Here is a 12,262-nt window from a genome sequence, read left to right on the forward strand (position 1 = left end):
TAGGGAATGGGAATTGTCCGAGGTGACAGGCCTCAGGAGATGCCGTGTTCCTGCTCCGCTTCAAGATGCCGACCCTTCATGTTGATCGTCCTCAATGACGACTTCTTTTTGAGTGGACTATTCCATGGCCACGATGAAAACTATACTTCTCCTCTTCATAAGCCAGGATTCCAACCTTCGAAGTCCTCATGGATTAGGAAAATCCATGCTTACCATGCCCTGCTCCTCCGTCAAGTTTGATCTCAAGGGCAGAAGGTAAGTGGGTTAATTGTCATTGCCGATGCCACCCTCCAAATCAGGGATTGCGGAAAAGTCCAGAGAACTGATTCGGAGCTGGAAGAATACAAGGTTCAGCAGGCTTCCGCATTCGGCGTTGGTCAATTGAGGAAAGCCATGAGTCCACGATGGATAAGGAATCAATGCCACGAGAAACCTTAGATCACGCAGCAGAAAGTTTGTCCAGGCCTCTTGCGATGAAGAGTGGCCATTGGCATAAAAGCTGCCAAGGAGCTGAATTTGACGATGCAACGCAGCCATAATGCTAAGCTTGTCGTTAGACGTTGGCGTTTTTCGTGAAGCTTCAGCATTAACAAGGGTCGCGGGCGCGAGGGAGCCGATATACGCTATAACAATGGCTTTGCAGGGAGGTTGACTCAGACATTGCTGCGGGCAGTCTTTCTACGGACCGCTTCCTAGCCCCCGGCTGGGCTAAAACTGCAAGGCAGACGATCGCAATGACAGATACAACGGGGGGCCTAGACCCCCATTAAGTCCCAAGATGGAAATGGCATAGCCCCCACCGCATGCCACTGAAACCTTCGAGAAAGATTGATTTCGCAGGGGATGAAGATGAGAATGGCACTCTGCCGGAGGGGTTTGCTCTGCAGAGAAAGTTTTGACGAGATAGGAATGAGAGACGTGAAGCTCCTTCAAGGACAAAAGGAGGCAGAGATCGGCATTGCGTTGAGGAGACCCTTGGCAACGACCCTTGTTCCAACAACTTTGCTCCACTGTTCGAGCTTTCGTGTTTTCTGCTCAATGCTCATACTGGCTAGCGCAATAGTCAACGGCCGTTAAGAGGATTCTCATCCCGTCAAGTGGCGTTCGGATTTTTAGCGTATCCGTAAGCTAGGTCTGGGGTAGGGCTAACCAAGAGGAACATTTCCAAGGAAACATGACTTGATTTGGATGGCGTGGAACATGGGTCTCGGACTTTGACCTGGCGGGTAATGCGGACTGCAGCAAAGTCTCAAGGCAGGGTTAACTTCCATAATGACAGTATGAATTATGTTTATGTTCTATGTTCGTATGTGGTATCTCAGTGCAGCTTTATGCTGTTAAAATTAAAAAAGATGGTAGCAGGATCGATCCTCTTCTGTGTGTCTAAATGTTGCCGAAAAAAGGAAGCGGGTAAATGAGTGAGAGTAATAAACAGCAGATGAACGCCGGCCAGTAAAATTCCTCATGATGCCTTGCTCACACAGATTCATGTGGAGTAATGGGCTTCTTTTCTGATGACGGGCGCGAACTGGGGTCTGTGAACGGCCCTGCCGTGAGTTCATGCTCAACGTAGGAGACATCATCCCGATGTCTTGACCGGACTGTGAACTCCTTGAGCACTCGAATAGCCGGTTTTGACGAGCCCTTGGATGAAACCTTCTGGGAGTTGGAAAGGTCCTTCTGTTGGCTAGAGAGATTTGCGTAGTTTGATTTGCCCCTTTGAGTGGTGCCGAACACCTTGGGAAAGACCAGACTAAATAGAGAGCGAATGGCAGGCATGCTGGCGCAGATGACGCCTACCGGAACCTCAATAGTGCTCCAGTATCCGACCTCGACGTAGTCCTCTAGCATCACATTAGCTTAATGCTTTCCCACTGGTATGTTGGGTAGAAACTTACGCGTCGCATTGCTCGTAGTTGCATAGCTGGCCAGCGAATGCAACCGTACCACACTCACAATAGTGACACTAAGTAGAATTTGTCAGCAAACAGTTCTGCGGGATGGATAATTTGCCAAGCATACAAGAACCCAACGCTGAACATCAGAATGACCATGAGCTTCTTCTTTGTAGAAAGCGAAAGATTGTACAGTTCTTTCAACGGAAGAATCAACGTGGCCAAGTCCAGAAGAATATTGATGATTGCCGCAGCCCAACCCTGGATGTTGATATTGTTGCATTTTGCCGGGTATTCCTTGTCCCATGCTCTCCAGGCCCCATCGATCGGACGGCACTGGAAGATCGAGATGAGTTCGAAGGTGATGAAGTATGCAACGTTGAGCCCGATAAGAACCCAGCAGCCAATTCTTATTTCTCTTTTGGGAAAGATTTTGAGGTAAAAGAGAAGAATTGAGATTTTGGTGACTGGCAAAGCGCCGAGGTATAGAAGCTCGTCCCAGTAAAAGAGCTAATACTAAAGTCAGTTAAGGCACTGAACATCTGCAGAAAAAGACTTACATAGAGAAACTGTGTCACGTCGTCAGGGTGCACGTTCCAAATGTCCTTGCCCAGAGCAACTTGAGAGACTTGGCGACGAGTCAGCAACATAAAATATTGGCTAGACATGGAAAGACTTACTTGGGACCGATAGAGCGTTGAGTGGTATCATCATGCCCTACCATTCTGTTAGTAACTCGATAATTTGCGCAGGGCAGAAGAGAGTTGACTCGCCACCGCAATACACATAACCCAGTCGTCTGGCCCCCAAGACTGGCCACCCAGGCAAAGTCGAGCCATGACTCTCAACACGAACGCCAAAAGGCCAAGAACCAGAAAAGCCACTCCGGTGACCCATACTAATGCAGTTCTGTCTCGTGAAGGTGCACCGCAAGTGTGCTTAGAGTAACTTTGAACCACTGGAAAGATCGTAAGTTCAGCAACTTTCAGTCATCACTGGCAAGTAGTAACATACGTAGTGCCTCCCGGACAGTGCAATTGGAGTGCACGCAGAGTGAAATCTTCTCATTCAGCTCAACATTGGTGCATATGCAAGTTGCGTTAGTGAGCGAGCATAGCTGCGTTGCCAAAGTGACTGATTGAATGCATTGCAACTATTCCAATGTCAGTTCCTGGAGTCGTCCAGCAGTCAGCCGGATGCATGACTTACGCCGCACAACGGAGGAGTCTCCGTGGACGCGGGGGTATCAACTGTTTTGGACAAACCCCACACGCCTTGACACCACGCCAAAAGTAACAAAATAAAGGCAAAGAATTTCATGGTTTCTAGTCCCAGCTTTGAAGGGCTGGAAACGGAATTCGAAGAAGACGAAGGAAGGAAGAAGGAGAAGAGACGGAGAAGGAGGAACGAATGAATGACTGAATCCCGTCGGTATGAAGACTTATTCAATGCTCTTTCATCTTTTGATCCAAGAGGCCCCAAATCTGTGCCACATCTGCCGGCATCCCGGCGTACGTTATTGTTTCCATTTCATCGAAGACAAAACCAGGTTCTAGGAAGTTAGCTGGCAGCAGGGTTTCTTTCGATTTGTGGGCGGGTGCCCATCGACAGACACGGGACGCGTTGAATCATTGATTCAACTGCGTCAGACGGGCCCTGATCTTTCTGACTTCCCATGGCGAGAGAGTCCCTGTTGGTCTTTGCCACTTCTTGGCGAAAATCACCAAGCCCTACTAGCTCGATTGGTATATCTACCCTTGTGCATAATCAACGCCCCCTAATCATCTATGTAACCCTCTCTGAAAGTCATTTTAGACATCAAACTTCGAAAGCGGCAAGGCGAGCATGTTGCATTCCTTCTTCTCCTGAAAGACCGTTGCCAAACACGTCAAATATGGAGCGGCCAGCCTTCCGGGATCCCATGTCTAGCGGGGTGCATCGTGAATTATGACAGACAGGGATCTGTTTCAGACCCTGCGACTGGACCACGTGCTGGTCATCCTAGACTCTGCCATTACGACTTCAAGCCCACAGACTGTGGATTGAGCTGGTGAGGCAGCACGGAAGCAGACTGCGAGGGCGGTGGGATGCAGTAATCGCGAAGGAATCGCGAAGACCCTGCGTAGTGGATGTTTCTATCACAAATTCTTCTTGTATTCCATGCCCGGTTTTTGTTGGAGATCTTCGTTGTAAAGTGCTCGAATAGGGTTCAGGAATACAAGGGGGACGAGAATTTGCCCAATTGCGTCTGACACTGCCACAAGTGCTGGGGCTCGTAGGAATCTGCCCCTGATGTCTTGCGGATGGGCAGCACATCGCGTCTGTTGAGCCATGGAACCGGAACCACTGCACCGTGCAGGGGCACCGACCAGCGGTGTGCGGTTTAGTCGGGAAGCGTGAGGCCCGAATCGGCACTCTTGTGGACGTCGGCACCTCAATGCAACTCTGTAAGCCTGGGCTCTTCTCCAGTCTAAATTCCTACCAGTCGATCAGTGGGCAGTCAAATTGTGCAACTTCACAAGTGCTGATGCTCACGCTAGGAGACGTTGACTGAAGTTTGCTGCGTTCCCGGAGAGTCCGTCAAACTTTTGGAGACCTCAAAGTTCAAAAATGGGGCTATCGGGGAATTCAAATGCAGATCCTTCGAGTTATCAATTCTGGGCTGCCTCGAAATGACAATTGCTCAATTTCAAAGGGTTACATGCTGGCCAGGGGTTATTCGAGCTAAACTGGTAAAGTTTACTTGACAACAACCAACCAGGCAACCCCAACTTACATTCTGGGAAATGGGAGTCGCCCTTTCCAACAGATTGATACCAGATCCCCAATGAGTAGAATTGAGATTGAGCAGCTACGAAGCCTGAGTAGATCTTTTTCCTATCATGATGAGGAAGGCGAAGTCCCGGTGGGATTTGGGGGCCACTGCCATGAAGCCTACGATACCTGACCACCCATGTGTTTCTCCTGGCCGGCTGTCTTCCGATGCCCACGATTAGGCCAACCCGAGTTGATCCCAATGTTTGGTTTCCGCACGTCGCGGAACCAGCGGCCCGTCAAACTTCCATAGTAAAAGGAACTGGCCAAGAATAATGTTCCGATTTCCAATCCTCCACCTCTAGATCATTGACACAAGCCCACCGGCAACCGTCAGTCATCCATCGTCACTCTTTCAACCCCACGTCATATCATTCGATTCTCACACTCTTTTTGACTTGGCCGCTTCAAAATGAAGCTGCATTACGCTCTCTCTATTCTGCCCTGTTTCGGCAGCGGCGTCCTTGGGTTCCCCGCATACGCAGCTGATGCTCTCAGAGAGGAGCTCTCATCCAAGCTCTCCGGACACATCGCCAGCGCCTTTCACGAGGTACATGAGAAGAGGCTTCTATTCGACCCATTGACAACACCTATCGATGTAACCGGCGACCACAAGTTCATCGCACCCGACTTCAAGAATGGCGCCCAGCGTGGTCCCTGCCCGGGGCTCAACGCTTTGGCGAACCATGGCTACATCAGCCGCAAGGGTGTGACGAGCTTAGTCGAGGTCACGGCCGCTATCAACACTGTGTTTGGCATGGGATTGGAGCTTTCAACAATTTTAGGAGTGATGGGAACTGTTTTTGTCGGAAACCCTCTGTCTCTTAACCCAGGTTTCTCCATTGGAGATGCTGCCAGCGGATCCAACAACATCTTGGGCAATCTGATCGGTCTCCTTGGTACGCCTCGTGGACTGAATGGCTCCCATAACATCATCGAGGGTGATTCATCCAACACCAGAGCCGACCTGTACATGACGGGAGACGCTTCCACCATGGTCATGGAGCAGTTCCAGTCCTTCTACGACATGTCGTCAGGCGAGGGCGATTACAACTTTGAGTTATTCGCTGACAGGGCCTCTATTCGCTTCAACGAGACTATTGCAACCAACCCGAACTTTTACTATGGTCCTTTTACCGGTATGATTGCTCGAAACGCGGGCTTTTTGTTTGCTTGCCGCTTGTTTGCGAACCACTCCGCGGAGAATCCAACTGGTCTCTTAAGTAAGTTGTCAGCCTTTGTTAGAGAATGGACTGATGTACTGATTCCCTTTAGACAAGGCAACTCTGAAGAGCTTCTTCGCCGTAGAGGGTGAAGAGGGCAATCTCACGTACAACAGAGGCTGGGAACGTATTCCAGAGAACTGGTACCGTACGCCGGTGGACTACGGTTTGGTCCAGCTGAACTTGGATCTTCTCGCCTGGATTGCCAAGTACCCTGAGTTGGGAAGGTACGTGTACTCTATGTACCCAAGTCAAAAGATTATCAAGCAACATGCTAACGAGTCTCCCACTACAGTATCGGCGGAAACATGGGAAAGGTCAACAGCTTTGCGGGAGTCAATCTCGCCGACCTTACCGGGGGTGTCCTGAACCTCACCAAGCTGTTGGAAGGCAACAATCTGCTGTGCTTTGTCTTTGAGATTCTCAAGACCGCCTCACCAAACTCGCTGTCTACAATCTTCACCATCATTGAGGCGCCTCTCAAGCTTGTCACCGACACTGTTGGCGCTGCCATCCTCAACTTGGCCTGCCCGGCCTTCAAGGATATGACTGTAGGCGGAAAGAGTCTTGATGAAGGCCTCAAGGAACAATACCCCGGCGCGAAGATGGCTGACAACATCCTTTGAGACAGTCATCCTTGTCTGTGAGTGCCATGATACGCAGTCATGTAGAACCAACCCTGTATAAGCGACAAGACTTTTACCAGCCGATATATATCCTATTTAATTCATAATCATGCTGCTGAAGCAGTACCCTTGCTCCCAGTTTGCTCTTCGCATTTTAGGAAAGACTTAAGCCTTGGAAGTGCTTGACTAAAGAGTGACTCAACGGCCACCAATAACACAACATCATAGCTGTACTTTATCATCGAAGCGAGAGTAGTGTATTGGCGTAGGAACCTCGCCGTCATAGTTTTAGTGATCATTGATTACGTTGTGAAGTACATGTCAAGTAAGCATGCTTACGGTAATCATCCTAATTGTTGATATAGCCATGGCCCCAACCGCTCACGAGCTTGAGAAACTGCGGTTAGCCACAAGTGGAAGCAAACGCGGTGTATAGTTCGTGCGAGCACATGTTTGCAATCAGATTCATAGACTCAGCTTCAACTCATCATCATTTCGTCATTGATCTTCTAATCTACATAGTCCATTCCGAACCTTTTGGTACTTTTACAACTTAGCGTGCTTCTCGTTAACCAGAACGTATCTGTAACGAGCGTGGCCTTGTTCCATGTCAACAATGGCCTTGTTGGCGTCCTTAAGCGGGCGCTTCTGGACCCAAGGCTTGACCTTCTTCTCGACAGCGAGCTCAAGCATCTCCCTGATGTCGGAGGGAGAGCCAATACCGCTGCCACCAACCTTGATACCGCTGGCGAGCAGAGTGAAGGCGTTGATGGGAGGCAGGTTACCACCGTCGGGGGCACCGACCTGGATGAAGGTGCCGTAGACCTTCAACAGTCTAAGGTACTGTTGCAGGGGCATCTTCTCGCTGGACACGGTAGAGATGATGAGATCGATGCTGCGGGCGTTGGTCTTGGACCAGTCCTTGTCGTCGTCGGTCGCAATGTACTCGTCAGCTCCAAGCTTCAGGACCTCGTCCTTCTTGGTGGCCTTTCTGGAGATACCAATGACCTTGTCAGCGCCGAGGGCCTTGGCGAAGAGCACAGCAAAGTGGCCAAGACCACCAACACCAACGACACCAACAGTCTTTCCAGGTCCGCACCCGTTCTCCTTCAACGGGGAGAAGACTGTGATGCCACCGCAGAGCATGGGCGCAGCATCCTCAGAAGGAATACCATCCGGGATCTTGATGACGAAGTGTCCATTGGTTCTGTTGTAGTCGGCATAGCCACCCATTGCCTTGCCCTCACCATCGGGGTAGACGGAGCCGTAGGTGCTGATGTTGGCACGGCCGCAGTAGTTTTCGCGTCCGATGGAGCACTCGGGGCAGTCGGACTTCATGCAGGAGCGAGCCTGGGCACCGACACCTACGCGGTCACCAACGGAGACGTGCTTCACGTTCTTGCCGACGCGGACGGCCTTGCCGACGATCTCGTGTCCGACGCAGCAAGCTGAGAAAAGGAGCACAGGTTAACAAAGAACAATTGACAAATTGCTGCTTGAAAACCCCGCGTTTTGAGTCGAGGCGGGGTAAAGAGGGAAAACTCACGATAAGGGGTCTCAGCCCAGCCCGAGCGGAGCATGTGAAGGTCAGAACCGCAGATACCGCAGTGGGAGATCTCGATGTCGACGTCGTCTTCAGTCCACTTCTTGGGCTCGAACGCGCCCCATTCCATCTTTCCGTTGACGCTGTCGGGGCTGTGGCCGAGCCATCCTTCAAACTTGATGTCGGACATGATTGTGTGTGTTGTGTTTGTGATAAGCTGACTCGCGTTGTTGATATGGTACTGTCGGAGTCGATTTTCGTCTTCAAAACTTGTAGAGCACGAATTGATCAGGCAGTAACTACCAGCGACTTGGTGAGGGGGGCAGAGTTTATGTATGAACTTTTAGAATACAAAGCACCGAGGCCACGGTCCATGACGGCATCCACAGATGCCGCGAGCTAGGGCCCATTCCCCTTCGTTCATCATGTCATCAAGAACTCTCTTGACCGGAGCTAGCTGGAGTTAAGACGGCACTATACCGAGTTTAAACAGTTCAATGAGCTTGCCGGCATATCTACGGAGCCTTCCGACGCCCAGGGGCAGCCGTCAATGCCGCGGATGGGTTCGTTTTCTTTTTTGGTGGTTCTACTCAGCTTTTGGTCTGGCCTTTCTGGCGGTGTCAAGCTTCCATACTCGCAGGTGCTTGGGCCGGAAAGGACTAGCTTCGCCCGCCACTTCAGATGATGACGCAGAGAGGAGGGGTGGAAATCTTCAGTGGGTTTTGTTCTTGGCAACTGAGACATGTAATTGGATTAACTTGTTCTAACCCCAATGCCCCTCCACGGTCAAAAGTCCGGATTTCCTTTGGCCGCGGGGGCTCGCGCGAGTCAGATAAGCTACGTGAATTAGCTGACGTTTCCAGCATGAAGCCCCACGGTGTCCGTGGATGAGGTTCAATTGTTCGATTCCATGCTGTTGTGCGGCGTAGCACAGCCTGTCAGTGACCTGGGGCAATGCAGGCCAAGCGTCAAACCCGTATGTACTCCGTACCTCGTACGCTTCCTCCCGAGCCAGACACCAGCATGCATGGAGCTTTTCCATTCTTTTCTGCTGCAGCCTGCTGACGGAGGCGCTGACAGACGTTCTTCTTGGCTTGCTGGCTTTAGCTAGTTCCCTTGTCATCCCATGGAAACATGTGCGTTAGTATGCTTGGTATGCACTAAGGTGCTTATTGCCGATCGTCCGGGACGACGGCGTCGCGTATCATTCGATCGCATCGCAGATTTGCAGAATAGCCTTTGATTCCCCCTCAACTAGCCTGTGCCATTTGTGTTGCGCCGCTTCCGCGGCATCATTACAAATTCCTAGGTATATCCATCGGTGATAGGCGATGAGGAGGGTTACTATCGGCGTTTACCTTGCATGGATGATTGATTTAGCGGTGAAGCTTGTGCCTGTCTCTCGTTTCTAATGTGCCTACCCGTAGCTTCTACCAAGTTATTCTTATGCTCCCGGACTTAAGAGCACTAAACTCTACGACGACGAGCCGAGGTGCAGCATAATACCAGGAAACTCAATTAGTAACCATTTTAGTGTTTCTGTGCTTACGTCTGGTTCCCATACTAGAGCGATGTAGCGACAATCACACACTCGGTCTAGGAGCTTGGGAGCGAGATTTAGTGGGTTTTCCCCGTGGAAGAAAACACAGTTCTCTTTGATCATCAACCGTGACGTCGATGGTTACACAAAACATCAAGTATTACCGAAAGAGCATACGTTAGCCAGGAGCAAACAGTTGAATTCATTCTTCATGAATCAAAGTACTAAGTAAGTATGAACATGAAGGTCAAGTATTTACATCTGGTTCAATCAAATGGGCATGGAACCCAGACTGAACCCACCCCCACCTCTACCCCGCCATCCCCGAAAGTGCCGTACCCTCTCCATCCCTTGCTTGTTGCTCACGATAGAGAGCGGGCGATTAAAGAAGAATCCCGTAATTTCTCAGAGACATTGAGAGTAGTAGTCATTCGACTTGGTACAGACGTAGGGAGACTGGCAAGTAGTAGGCCCGGTCCAGCCAATACCACCGCACTGGCCCCAGCGGACCTGTCCGGCGCCAGAGGCAGCACTACTCGTAGTCGCAGCAGCAGACGTAGTAGTCGTAATCAGAGTCGTCGCGCGCGAAGTCGTAGTCGGAACGGCACCAGTAGCAGCAGCAGCAAGTACAGACGAAACAGACGTGTACGCAGGCTTCTTGTTGAAGCTGGCGTCCCACAGAAGGGCATCACCGGCACCGCTGAATGTCTCAGGGATCCAGCTGTACTTGTCGGTGAAGCCCCAGATGGTGACGCCGACGCACCCGGCAACGTCCAAGCAGGAACCGACGACGTTGGCGTAGTCGTTGCCCTGTGTGACGAGGGCGGCGCTGGAGGCGGGCAGGCTGGAGTGGCGGATGTCGAGCTCAGTGTAGGCGACTTCGAGGCCGAGGGCGGTGAAGCGGCGGAGGGCGGTCGCGAGGGCGCTGCGGCCCGGGGTGGAGCCCACGATCAAGTGACCCTGGAAGCCAACACCGTCGATGGGTGCGCCGGCGTTCTGGACGATGGTGACGGCTTCGTAGACGCGGTTGGTCTTTGCGCCGTTGTACTCGAGGTTGTAGTCGTTGTAGTAGCTGGGTCCTTCCATTAGTGATTGAGTGGTAAGAGGCAGGGGACTCTCTGGCTTACAGCTTGGCATTGGGATCAGCAGCCCTGGCAGCTCTAAAGGAGATGGGAAGGTAGTCGGTGCCGAGGACGGTGTAGAAGACGCTGGTGCGCCAGCTTCCGTCGTCTGCTGCTGCTTCATTGACGACATCCCAGGCGTAGCACTGGCCGAGATAGTGCTTTAGAACGTTGGAAATATGCGTGTTGATGACGGCAGTCAGGGTTGCTGCTGTCCATGATCCGCTCGAGACCCAGTTAGGGAGTTGAGAGTGCCTGGTTCCTGGTCAGAGTTGTGCACCACCAATGCTCATACTAAAGGGATGTTTACCATGTCAAGGTGTGGCATCTCAAGATCTGGCCGTTCGCCTTTGCAATATTCGGAATCTAGGCGAAATCACCGAGTCAGCCCGCGCTCAGTCTAATGGATCTAGCCAAGCCCCCATGCCCTGGCGCATCACGTACAATGTCTCCCGAGGTGTAAGAGAAGGTGTTATGAGTAGGCTCGGTATACGCCCATTTTTGTCCGTTCTCAGGTACCAGGGAACCAAACTCGGCAGTGTTGTTCACAATTGCCATGTAGGCGGCATCCGTAGTTGTGCGGCGCTCATCGACGGCCGTGCCGAAGTACTTCAGACCGGCGCGGACGGCAAGGGTGTTGAGCTGAGCCGAAACGAGGCCGGAGCCCAACAGAACCGCGAGAACAGCCTTGGCGTACATGATGTTCGACTTTCTGATTCTGATTGATGGTCGATGAGCTGAGCGATGCGCACACGTCTGACAACTAGAGCATCATCTCTTATCGACATCTTCCCTGGGGTGGGCACCGTAGACTTATACATGATCCTGAACAAACTCCATCGCGAGGGAGGTCTGACCTGGGGTCACATTGCATGCTGCTTTCACCCTTTGTCTCTTGGCTCTCACTAGGTTGGCTGGCCATCGAACATGACTTTGGAATATTCCTGGATTCTCGACTTTCCCACGTGGGGTGTGGCATCGCCGGCCCGAAGGATGTGCTTCCCGCTGCTAACACACCCACGCAAATATTGGGGAAATTATCGTGGTGGTTCAGCGTCAAGCAGGAAGGACCCTCAGATCTCCTGCAGAGGCATTCATCCTTTTTACCCGGAGTGAACCTCTCCCAGCTCGATCGCGTCATGTGCAAACCCGCTGGAGAACTATCATTTGTCTCATTGCACCAGATGGGCATACTGGCCGCGCAAGTCAGACGGAGCAACAGCAGCAGTGCCGTGGCCATGTCTGGCAAACTGACTTGGCGCTCGGAGGGTGCTCCGAGAATTCCTGTGCCTGGGCTAGCGCGAGGGGGAGAAAGTGGGCATCCCGCCTGCGCCGTAGGCTCATTTCCAAGATTTCTTTTTTGGCGCGTGTGAACGCGGGGTTGTTGTGCAGACGGAGGGAACCAGAAGAAAAGGTTGACAGAGAAGAGGAAAGTTGTCCGTAATGTGCAAGTGGCAGGCATCGACAAGCTCATTTCAAGTTCCGGGCCCAGAAACCGGG

The 12,262-nt window shown here is 51.6% G+C and overlaps 5 protein-coding genes across 5 annotated transcripts; 2 read left to right on the top strand and 3 right to left on the bottom strand.

Annotated features, from left to right (window-relative positions):
* Positions 1 to 1,476: 1,476 nt before the first annotated feature.
* On the bottom strand, positions 1,477 to 2,734 carry CCOS01_04416 (CFEM domain-containing protein; the record flags this gene model as incomplete). The annotated part of the gene is made up of 6 exons (XM_060452597.1): positions 1,477 to 1,844; positions 1,899 to 1,966; positions 2,023 to 2,405; positions 2,456 to 2,523; positions 2,576 to 2,612; positions 2,672 to 2,734. 6 exons carry the CDS (start codon positions 2,732 to 2,734, stop codon positions 1,477 to 1,479), a joined length of 987 nt encoding a protein of 328 aa, XP_060316555.1.
* Positions 2,735 to 5,121: 2,387 nt separating this feature from the next.
* Positions 5,122 to 6,558, top strand: CCOS01_04417 (oxidase; the record flags this gene model as incomplete). Its single annotated transcript, XM_060452598.1, has 3 exons — positions 5,122 to 5,932; positions 5,985 to 6,159; positions 6,228 to 6,558. The coding sequence occupies 3 exons, from the start codon at positions 5,122 to 5,124 to the stop codon at positions 6,556 to 6,558; spliced, it is 1,317 nt and encodes a 438-aa protein (XP_060316556.1).
* A 546-nt stretch (positions 6,559 to 7,104) lies between these two features.
* CCOS01_04418 (zinc-binding dehydrogenase) lies at positions 7,105 to 8,291 on the bottom strand (the record flags this gene model as incomplete). The annotated part of the gene is made up of 2 exons (XM_060452599.1): positions 7,105 to 8,006; positions 8,105 to 8,291. The coding sequence occupies 2 exons, from the start codon at positions 8,289 to 8,291 to the stop codon at positions 7,105 to 7,107; spliced, it is 1,089 nt and encodes a 362-aa protein (XP_060316557.1).
* A 1,755-nt stretch (positions 8,292 to 10,046) lies between these two features.
* Positions 10,047 to 11,461, bottom strand: CCOS01_04419 (glycosyl hydrolase family 10; the record flags this gene model as incomplete). Its single annotated transcript, XM_060452600.1, has 4 exons — positions 10,047 to 10,713; positions 10,769 to 11,017; positions 11,073 to 11,128; positions 11,207 to 11,461. 4 exons carry the CDS (start codon positions 11,459 to 11,461, stop codon positions 10,047 to 10,049), a joined length of 1,227 nt encoding a protein of 408 aa, XP_060316558.1.
* A 173-nt stretch (positions 11,462 to 11,634) lies between these two features.
* CCOS01_04420 (uncharacterized protein) lies at positions 11,635 to 12,135 on the top strand (the record flags this gene model as incomplete). The annotated part of the gene is made up of 1 exon (XM_060452601.1): positions 11,635 to 12,135. One exon carries the CDS (start codon positions 11,635 to 11,637, stop codon positions 12,133 to 12,135), a length of 501 nt encoding a protein of 166 aa, XP_060316559.1.
* Positions 12,136 to 12,262: the final 127 nt, after the last annotated feature.

Source organism: Colletotrichum costaricense, assembly GCF_030867565.1.
Source record: "Colletotrichum costaricense strain IMI 309622 chromosome Unknown Scaffold_4.1, whole genome shotgun sequence".
NCBI lineage: Eukaryota > Fungi > Ascomycota > Sordariomycetes > Glomerellales > Glomerellaceae > Colletotrichum > Colletotrichum costaricense.